Here is an 11,722-nt window from a genome sequence, read left to right on the forward strand (position 1 = left end):
AACATAATGATTTCAAACCTTGCTAGCATTTGTATACGATCACATATATATCTCTCTACTACATGTGGGAATACTTTGGAACAAGTTTTCCTAAACTGAAATCCCTTGGAGCCGAATTGGTGGTGTTTTTCCAGTCTTTGATGTCCAACAATGTATTTATGAGCGATATTTTTTTGACATTTATAATTGTTTTGCTCAGATATCTTGGGAGGCTGCCAGTTGAGGAACCCTGCCCTATATATTGCACTAGTTTTGACCAGAGACCAAAGGGAATAGTGTGGCATTTTGGGATACAGTTTATGTGACTCACAGTTTGACGAGGGACTTTAAGCTCTTAAAGGTGTTGTTGGGGAGCTCCTTAATCCGGTTGTTGGACAGATCTCTAAAAAACAGAGAGAGTAAGGGGCCACGGGAGAGAGAGAAGGAGGGGGAGAGAGGGAAGGAGGGGGCGAGAGAGAGTGAGAAGGAGGGGGAGAGAGAGAGAGAATGAGGGGGCGAGAGAGAGAGAATGACGGGGCGAGAGAGAGAGAAGGAGGGGCGAGAGAGAGAGAGAAGGAGGGGGAGAGAGAGAGAGAATGAGGGGGCGAGAGAGAGAGAATGACGGGGCGAGAGAGAGAGAAGGAGGGGGCGAGAGAGAGTGAGAAGGAGGGGGCGAGAGAGAGAGAGAAGGAGGGAGAGAGAAGGAGGGGGAGAGAGAGAGAGAATGACGGGGCGAGAGAGAGAGAAGGAGGGGGCGAAGAGAGTGAGAAGGAGGGGGCGAGAGAGAGTGAGAAGGAGGGGGCGAGAGAGAGAGAGAAGGAGGGGGAGAGAGAGAGAGAGAAGGAGGGGGAGAGAGAGAGAGAATGAGGGGGCGAGAGAGAGAGAAGGAGGGGGCGAAGAGAGTGAGAAGGAGGGGGCGAGAGAGAGAGAAGGAGGGGGAGAGAGAGAGTGAGAAGGAGGGGGAGAGAGAGAGAGAATGAGGAGGCGAGAGAGTGAGAAGGAGGGGGAGAGAGAGAGTGAGAAGGAGGGGGAGAGAGAGAGAAGGAGGGGGAGAGAGAGAGAATGAGGGGTCGAGAGAGAGAGAAGGAGGGGGAGAGAGAGAAGGAGGGGGAGAGAGAGAGTGAGAAGGAGGGGGAGAGAGAGAGAGAATGAGGGGGCGAGAGAGAGAGAAGGAGGGGGCGAGAGAGAGTGCGAAGGAGGGGGAGAGAGAGAGAGAATGAGGTGGCGAGAGAGAGAGAAGGAGGGGGAGAGAGAGAAGGAGGGGGAGAGAGAGAGTGAGAAGGAGGGGGAGAGAGAGAGATAATGAGGGGGCGAGAGAGAGAGAAGGAGAGAGAGAGAAGGAGGGGGCGAGAGAGAGAGAAGGAGGTTGCGAGAGAGAGAGAGGAGGGGGTGTGAGAGAGAGAGAGAGAGAGAGAGAGAGAGAGAGGTTGCAAGAGAGAGAAGGAGAAGAGAAAACCAAATTAAAATAAACGAAAGGTGAAATTGGATGTAATAGCAGATTCGCCATACACTTCTCCCTCCTTGCAGCGTTTTACTATGTCATTTCAATAGTACACGTTTCAAGCTACTGAGATTCATCAATTGGGAATTCATCCCTTTTCTCAGTTTATAGCAGACTGACATGTCAGTGTATCAGAACTGCGTCCCAAATGAGCCCTTTTCCGTATATAGTGCACTACATTTTACCAAGGCCCACAGAGCTCCGTTCAACAGTAACACACTGTATTTTACCAAGGCCCACAGAGCTCCGTTCAACAGTAGCACACTACATTTTACCAAGGCCCACAGAGCTCCGTTCAACAGTAACACACTGTATTTTACCAAGGCCCACAGAGCTCCGTTCAACAGTAGCACACTACATTTTACCAAGGCCCACAGAGCTCCGTTCAACAGTAGCACACTACATTTTACCAAGGCCCACAGAGCTCCGTTCAACAGTAGCACACTACATTTTACCAAGGCCCACAGAGCTCCGTTCAACAGTAGCACACTGTATTTTACCAAGGCCCACAGAGCTCCGTTCAACAGTAACACACTACATTTTACCAAGGCCCACAGAGCTCCGTTCAACAGTAACACACTACATTTTACCAAGGCCCACAGAGCTCCGTTCAACAGTAGCACACTACATTTTACCAAGGCCCACAGAGCTCCGTTCAACAGTAGCACACTACATTTTACCAAGGCCCACAGAGCTCCGTTCAACAGTAGCACACTACATTTTACCAAGGCCCACAGAGCTCCGTTCAACAGTAGCACACTGTATTTTACCAAGGCCCACAGAGCTCCGTTCAACAGTAACACACTACATTTTACCAAGGCCCACAGAGCTCCGTTCAACGGTAACACACTACATTTTACCAAGGCCCATAGAGCTCCGTTCAACAGTAGCACACTACATTTTACCAAGGCCCACAGAGCTCCGTTCAACAGTAACACACTACATTTTACCAAGGCCCACAGAGCTCCGTTCAACAGTAACACACTACATTTTACCAAGGCCCACAGAGCTCCGTTCAACAGTAACACACTACATTTTACCAAGGCCCACAGAGCTCTGTTCAACAGTAACACACTGTATTTTACCAAGGCCCACAGAGCTCCGTTCAACAGTAACACACTGTATTTTACCAAGGCCCACAGAGCTCTGTTCAACAGTAGCACACTACATTTTACCAAGGCCCACAGAGCTCTGTTCAACAGTAACACACTACATTTTACCAAGGCCCACAGAGCTCCCTTCAACAGTAGCACACTACATTTTACCAAGGCCCACAGAGCTCCGTTCAACGTTAGCACACTGTATTTTACCAAGGCCCACAGAGCTCCGTTCAACAGTAACACACTGTATTTTACCAAGGCCCACAGAGCTCCGTTCAACGTTAGCACACTGTATTTTACCAAGGCCCACAGAGCTCCGTTCAACAGTAGCACACTACATTTTACCAAGGCCCACAGAGCTCCGTTCAACGTTAGCACACTGTATTTTACCAAGGCCCACAGAGCTCCGTTCAACAGTAGCACACTACATTTTACCAAGGCCCACAGAGCTCCGTTCAACAGTAGCACACTACATTTTACCAAGGCCCACAGAGCTCCGTTCAACAGTAGCACACTACATTTTACCAAGGCCCACAGAGCTCCGTTCAACAGTAGCACACTACATTTTACCAAGGCCCACAGAGCTCCGTTCAACAGTAGCACACTACATTTTACCAAGGCCCACAGAGCTCCGTTCAACAGTAGCACACTACATTTTACCAAGGCCCACAGAGCTCCGTTCAACAGTAACACACTACATTTTACCAAGGCCCACAGAGCTCCGTTCAACAGTAACACACTACATTTTACCAAGGCCCACAGAGCTCCGTTCAACAGTAGCACACTACATTTTACCAAGGCCCACAGAGCTCCGTTCAACAGTAACACACTACATTTTACCAAGGCCCACAGAGCTCCGTTCAACAGTAACACACTGTATTTTACCAAGGCCCACAGAGCTCCGTTCAACAGTAGCACACTATAAAGAGAACAGGCGGCCATTTGGGACGGAAACCCAGAATGTCAGAATGAGGGAGTGATTTCTACTCACAGTTCTTCCAGCAGCACCAGAGTCTGAAAAGAGTGTACAGGAAGAGTGTGAATCCGGTTGTTCATCAGGAGGCTAACGGGGAGAGAGAATTTCTATGGTTTAATGGTTTCACAACTACATATTTATTACACACACACACACGCACACACACACACACACACACACACACACACACACACACACACACACACACACACACACACACACACACACACACACACACACACACACACACACACACACACACACACACACACACACACACATCTCAGTGACTGAGTGTCAGAGTCACAACCACCAAATTAAAAACTTCCAGACAGTCCCCAAGCACAGAGAGGCAGAGGCACCTCACCACACCTCCCCCCACATCTTACTACACCTCCCCCACATCTTACCACACCTCCCCCCACATCTTACCACACCCCCCCCACATCTTACCACACCTCCCCCCACATCTTACTACACCTCCCCCACATCTTACTACACCTCCCCCACATCTTACCACACCTCCCCCCACATCTTACCACACCCCCCCCACATCTTACCACACCTCCCCCACATCTTACCACACCTCCCCCCACATCTTACCACACCTCCCCCACATCTTACCACACCTCCCCCCACATCTTACCACACCTCCCCCCACATCTTACTACACCTCCCCCACATCTTACCACACCTCCCCCCACATCTTACCACACCTCCCCCACATCTTACCACACCTCCCCCCACATCTTACTACACCTCCCCCACATCTTACCACACCTCCCCCCACATCTTACCACACCTCCCCCCACATCTTACTACACCTCCCCCACATCTTACCACACCTCCCCCCACATCTTACCACACCTCCCCCACATCTTACCACACCTCCCCCACATCTTACCACACCTCCCCCCACATCTTACCACACCCCCCCACATCTTACCACACCTCCCCCACATCTTACCATACCTCCCCCACATCTTACCACACCTCCCCCACATCTTACTACACCTCCCCCACATCTTACCACACCTCCCCCACATCTTACCACACCTCCCCCACATCTTACCACACCTCCCCCACATCTTACCACACCTCCCCCCACATCTTACCACACCTCCCCCACATCTTACCACACCTCCCCACATCTTACCACACCTCCCCCACATCTTACCACACCCCCCCACATCTTACCACACCTCCCCCACATCTTACTACACCTCCCCCACATCTTACTACACCTCCCCCACATCTTACTACACCTCCCCCACATCTTACCACACCTCCCCCACATCTTACTACACCTCCCCCCACATCTTACCACACCTCCCCCCACATCTTACCACACCTCCCCCACATCTTACTACACCTCCCCCCACATCTTACTACACCTCCCCCCACATCTTACTACACCTCCCCCCACATCTTACTACACCTCCCCTCACATCTTACTACACCTCCCCCCACATCTTACTACACCTCCCCCACATCTTACTACACCCCCCCCACATCTTACTACACCTCCCCCCACATCTTACTAAACCTCCCCCCACATCTTACTAAACCTCCCCCCACATCTTACTACACCTCCCCCCTCATCTTACCACACCTCCCCCCACATCTTACCACACCTCCCCCACATCTTACTACACCTCCCCCCACATCTTACTACACCTCCCCCACATCTTACTACACCTCCCCCACATCTTACTAAACCTCCCCCCACATCTTACTACACCTCCCCCACATCTTACTACACCCCCCCCCACATCTTACCACACCTCCCCCACATCTTACCACACCTCCCCCACATCTTACCACACCTCCCCCCACATCTTACCACACCTCCCCCCACATCTTACTACACCTCCCCCCACATCTTACTACACCTCCCCCCACATCTTACCACACCTCCCCCACATCTTACCACACCTCCCCCCCACATCTTACCACACCACCCCCCACATCTTACCACACCTCCCCCCACATCTTACCACACCCCCCCCACATCTTACCACACCTCCCCCCCACATCTTACCACACCACCCCCCACATCTTACCACACCTCCCCCACATCTTACTACACCTCCCCCCATCTTACTACACCTCCCCCCCACATCTTACCACACCTCCCCCCACATCTTACCACACCTCTCCCCTCATCTTACCACACCTCTCCCCTCATCTTACCACACCTCCCCCACATCTTACCACACCTCTCCCCTCATCTTACCACACCCCCCCACATCTTACCACACCTCCCCACATCTTACCACACCTCCCCCCCACATCTTACTACACCTCCCCCCACATCTTACCACACCTCCCCCCCACATCTTACCACACACCTCCCCCCCATCGTACCACACCTCCCCCCATCGTACCACACCTCCTCCACATCTTATCACACCTCCCCCACATATTTTCACACCTCACCACACCTCCCCCACATATTACCACACCTCACCACACCTCCCCCCTCATCTTACCACACCTCCCCCTCATCTTACCACACCTCCCCCCACATCTTACCACACCTCCCCCTTCATCTTACCACACCCCCCCACATCTTACCACACCCCCCCCACATCTTACCACACCTCCCCCACATCTTACTACACCTCCCCCACATCTTACCACACCTCCCCCCACATCTTACCACACCTCCCCCCTCATCTTACCACACCTCCCCCCCACATATTACCACACCTCCCCCACATCTTACCACACCCCCCCCACATCTTACCAGACCTTCCCCACATCTTACTACACCCCCCCCCACACATCTTACCACACCTCCCCCTCACATCTTACCACACCTCTCCCCCCCACATCTTAACCCTCACATCTTGATTTTTTTGTCATTTCCGGTCACATATTGTAGACTTGTTTACGTGCTGCTGTGCATTTTGTTGCTAACCTTACTTTGCTACCTGTCACGCCCTGACCATAGAGAGCCTTGTTATTCTCTATTTTGGTTAGGTCGGGGTGTGACTAGGGGGGTGTGTTCCTATCTAGGTTTATTATTTCTATGTTGTCCTGGTATGGTTCCCAATCAGAGGCAGCTGTTTATCGTTGTCTCTGTTTGGGGATCATATTTTGGCAGCCATTTCCCCACTGGTTTTTGTGGGATCTTGCTTGTGTGTAGTTGCCTGTGAGCACTCCATGACTTCACGTTTCGTTTGCTGTTTATTTGTTTTTTGTGAGTTTCCTTTATTAAACATGTGGAACCCAAATCAAGCTGCAAGTTGGTCTATTATTGGTATATTTCCAGTTTGTACGACGATCGTGACACTACCTGCTAACTTTACGGTTTTAACTTTTTTTAGTTTTTCCATCCCTCAACTTTTTTTCATTCAACTTTTTTCACTCCTGATGCTTTATCTGGACGTGGTTCGTCAGGACCTCCACCAGCCGAAACTAAGTAGTAACATTAACATGATGTCTTCTAATTGCAGTCACTCTACTCATAAAATACAGGAGAACGATCGCCTTACGGCGAGGATAGCTGTGCTGCAAGCCCAGCTTCAGACGCAATCGTTAGGCAAGGGTCATTTAAGTGTAGGAAAGGATGAAACAGCGTCTGTGCCACCAGTAAGTACAGATAGTAGTATAAATCCCATCGCACGGTCCCCGCAGCCGGACAACTTTCTCATGGCTTCTGGAGGGAAATGCTGTAGGAAGCGATTCCCAAACCTTCCATAACAAAGCCATCACCTACAGAGAGATGAACCTGGAGAAGAGTCCCCTAAGCAAGCTGGTCCTAGGGCTCTGTTCACAAACACAAACACACCCCACAGAGCCCCAGGACAATAGCACAATTAGACCCAACCAAATCATGAGAAAACAAAAAGATAATTACTTGACACATTGGAAAGAATTAACAAAAAAACAGAGCAAGCTAGAATGCTATTTGGCCCTAAACAGAGAGTACACAGTGGCAGAATACCTGACCACTGTGACTGACCCAAACTTAAGGAAAGCTTTGACTATGTACAGACTCAGTGAGCATAGCCTTGCTATTGAGAAAGGCCGCCGTAGGCAGACATGGCTCTCAAGAGAAGACAGGCTATGTGCTCACTGCCTACAAAATGAGGTGGAAACTGAGCTGCACTTCCTAACCTCCTGCCCAATGTATGACCATATTAGAGACAAATATTTCCCTCAGATCACACAGACCCACAAAGAATTCGAAAACAAATCCAATTTTGATAACCTCCCATATCTACTGGGTGAAATTCCACAGTGTGCCATCACAGCAGCAAGATTTGTGACCTGTTGCCACAAGAAAAGGGCAACCAGTGAAGAACAAACACCATTGTAAATACAACCCATATTTATGCTTATTTATTTTCCCTTTTGTACTTTAACCATTTGTACATTGTTACAACATTGTATATATATAATATGACATTTGTGATGTCTTTATTGTTTTGAAACTTCTGTATGTGTAATGTTTACTGTTCATTTTTATTGTTCATTTAACTTTTGTATATTATCTACCTCACTTGCTTTGGCAATGTTAACACATGTTTCCCATGCCAATAAAGCCCCTTGAATTGAATTGAATTGAATTGAATTGACAGAGAGACAGAGACAGAGAGAGCGAGAGACAGAGAGACAGAGAGAGCGAGAGACAGAGAGAGAGAGAGAGACAGAGAGAGAGAGAGAGAGAGAGAGCGAGAGAGAGAGAGAGAGAGAGACAGAGAGAGCGAGAGACAGAGAGACAGAGAGACAGAGAGACAGAGAGACAGAGAGAGAGAGAGAGCGAGAGACAGAGAGACAGAGAGACAGAGAGAGCGAGAGAGAGAGAGAGCGAGAGAGAGAGAGAGAGAGAGACAGAGAGAGCGAGAGACAGAGAGACAGAGAGACAGAGAGACAGAGAGACAGAGAGACAGAGAGACAGAGAGAGAGAGAGAGAGCGAGAGACAGAGAGACAGAGAGACAGAGAGAGTGAGAGACAGAGAGACAGAGAGAGAGAGAGAGAGCGAGAGACAGAGAGACAGAGAGAGAGAGAGAGCGAGAGACAGAGAGACAGAGAGACAGAGAGAGCGAGAGCGAGAGAGAGCGAGAGAGAGAGAGAGAGAGAGACAGAGAGAGCGAGAGACAGAGAGACAGAGAGACAGAGAGACAGAGAGACAGAGAGAGAGAGAGAGAGCGAGAGACAGAGAGACAGAGAGACAGAGAGAGCGAGAGACAGAGAGACAGAGAGAGAGATAAAGAACATCTACAGATTATGACATCTGTCTGATCTTTCTAAAGGACTTGATCACAGGGTTGAGAGTGCTGTTGATGACAGTCATCAGAATGATAAGGAGAACATTGTTTGACTTTTAAAAAGACACCAAGAGGCTTAGACTTTAATGACTGAAGAGTTTTACTGAAACCACTTAATGGCAACAACAAGCATCATAAAGAGATCTAGTTGAGAGAGAGAGAGAGAGATTGGATTATACAGTAAGTAGAGAGATGCCACCAAGGCATGTAGCCCAGCAGGTAATACAAACAGACAAGTCTCTGAAGAGATTGCCTTTGACATCAACAGCACTAATGTGGTTTACTGCTGTTTTACAAACACGCCTGTAGATACGTCTGTATCTGAGGGATACAGAGACAGATACTCCTAACAGGCTAACATTGTTTTACTTCCTGTTAATACCATGTCTGGTAGACACCAAGACAGGGACTTCCTGTTAAAACCATGTCTGGTAGACACCAAGACAGGGACTTCCTGTTAAAACCATGTCTGGTAGATACCAAGACAGAGACTTCCTGTTAAAACCATGCCTGGTAGATACCAAGACAGGGACTTCCTGTTAAAACCCTCGTTCTTAATGACGTTGTAAAGTGATGTCTGTTGGATATTGTATCAGACAGGGATATCCTTCCAACCTCAGGTAGTCTTAAAAACTTCTTATGGCTGAAGGGGCAGTATTGAGTAGCTTGGATGAAAGGTGCCCATTTCAAACGGCCTGCTCCTCAGTCATAGTTCCTAATATTTGCATATTATTATTAGTATTGGATAGAAAACACTCTAAAGTTTCTAAAACTGTTTGAATTATGTCTGTGAGATTAACAGAACTCATATTGGCAGGCAAAATCCTGAGTTGAAATCAAAACAGGAAGTCAGAAATCTGAGCTTGTCTGTATTCACCAGAGTCCCTTAAGAAATCCACTTGAGTTATGAATGATGTTGCACTGCCTAGGGGTTCCACTAGATGTCAGCAATCAATAGAAATTCAAATGAGACTTCTATGATGTTGTGGGAGATAATGAGAGCAGAATCAGTCAGGTGTCCATCAAGCAGCCATGCGCTGATCATGCCTTTTCCTCATGCAAGGCACTGACGTTCCATTGCTCACGCAGACAAGAACGAATACTGCGGTTGGAACTTTATTGAAGCTATATGTTAAAAACATCCTAATGATTGATTCAGTACTTAGTTTGAAATGTTTCTTCGACCGGTAATATCACATTTTGAAGTTTTTGTCCGATATAACGCTGACCAGAATTAGCGTTTGGATATGTAAACCAGACGCGCTAACAAAAGAAGGTATTTGGACATAAATAACGGATTTTTTCGAACAAAACAAACATTTATTGTGGACCTGGGATTCCTGGTGTGCTTTCTGATGTAGATCATCAAAGGTAAGGGAATATTTATCATGTATTTTATTGTTTATAGTGATGCCATCTTTGCAGCTGTGGTATGCTACTTTTGAGCGCCGTCTCAGATTATAGCGTGGGTTTCTTTTTCCGTAAAGTTTTTTTTTCATCAGATGACACTCATAGGACTTCATGTTACACAATACATGCATGTTTTGTTTGATCAAATTTTTTTGAAATCTGACATAGCGGTTGCATTAAGGAGAGGTATATCTATAATTCAATGTGTATAACTTGTATTATCATCTATATTTATGATGAGTATTCATGTTGAAACGATGGGCTATGCAAAGTCACTTGATGTTTTTGCATTTAGTGAATCTTGTAGCCTCAATGTAAACTCAGATTTTTTTATATAAATATGAATTTAATCAAACAAAACATGCATGTATTGTGTAACATGAAGTCCTATGAGTGTCATCTGATGAAAATAATCAAAGGTTAGTGATTCATTTTATCTCTATTCTGGTTTTTGTGAAAGCTATCTTTAGCTGGGAAAATGGCTGTGATTATTTTTGGTTTTGTGGTGACCTAACATAATCATTTGTAGTGCTTTCGCTGAAAAGCCTATTTGAAATCGGACACTTTGGTGGGATTAACAACAAGATTACCTTTAAATTGATATAAGACACATGAATGTCTGACGAATTTTAATTATGAGATTTCTGGTTTTTGAATTTGGCGCCCTGCACTTGGACTGGCTGTTGTCATATCGGTCCCGATATCGGGACTGCAGACATATCAATTAAAGAGAGATGTTGTAATGTACCTGGTAGGAACGAAAGACGCCTAGTGTTCTAGGAAAAGACAGAGAGGAACTCAGATATTGATTCCTTCTTGATCAATAAATACAGCAGAAATATGTTGTTGTTTCTCTGAAATAGAAGCACCTGCTTCTACATCTGCATCGCTTCCTGTTTGGGGTTTTAGGTTTCTGTACAAGCACTTTGTGACATCTGCTGATGTCAAGGTAAAACAATCTGTCGTTCTGCTCCCTGAACAAGGCAGTTAATTAACCCACTGTTCCTAGGCCGTCATTGTAAATAAGAATTTGTTCTTAAACTGACTTGCCTAGTTAAATAAAGGTTAAATAAAATGTTACAAAAATGTAAGATGGGCTTTATAAATACGTTTGATTGACCTAGAAATGTTTTGAAGTTAGCTTTCGCTAACCAGGAAGGTCCCCAATATACCAACCTCAAATCTATGTAACTAGCTATCAGGTAGACTAGCTAACTGTCTTAGCTGGCATGCCTGCTATTAATTAGGTCGGTGGACTTTAGAACAGGAAGCAATAACTAATAACTAATTGTACTGAATAAAGACTCACATTCCTTTCAATCTTTCACCTGATTTTAGCAGAGATGCAGAGAAGAATATTTATTTTATTATTTAAAAAAAAAAACAGGAAAATAACAGACAGATCAAGAGGTATGCTTAGAAAAAAATATTTTGAAAAATACTTGGTTAAAAAGTAATCTGGCACCTATGATGATA

General features: G+C 46.7%; 1 protein-coding gene across 1 annotated transcript in view; it reads right to left on the bottom strand.

Annotated features, from left to right (window-relative positions):
- The window catches only part of LOC120056825 (relaxin receptor 2-like), a 121,057-nt gene that overhangs the window by 53,365 nt on the left and 55,970 nt on the right, over positions 1-11,722 (bottom strand). Inside the window, exons 10-11 of the mRNA XM_039005055.1 lie at positions 3,572-3,643; positions 311-382 (exon numbers count right to left, since the gene is read on the bottom strand). Coding sequence (XP_038860983.1) covers positions 311-382; positions 3,572-3,643 — 144 coding nt within the window. The remainder of the gene's footprint in view (positions 1-310; positions 383-3,571; positions 3,644-11,722) is intronic.

The sequence above is a fragment of the Salvelinus namaycush genome, chromosome 12 (assembly GCF_016432855.1).
Source record: "Salvelinus namaycush isolate Seneca chromosome 12, SaNama_1.0, whole genome shotgun sequence".
Taxonomy (NCBI): domain Eukaryota; kingdom Metazoa; phylum Chordata; class Actinopteri; order Salmoniformes; family Salmonidae; genus Salvelinus; species Salvelinus namaycush.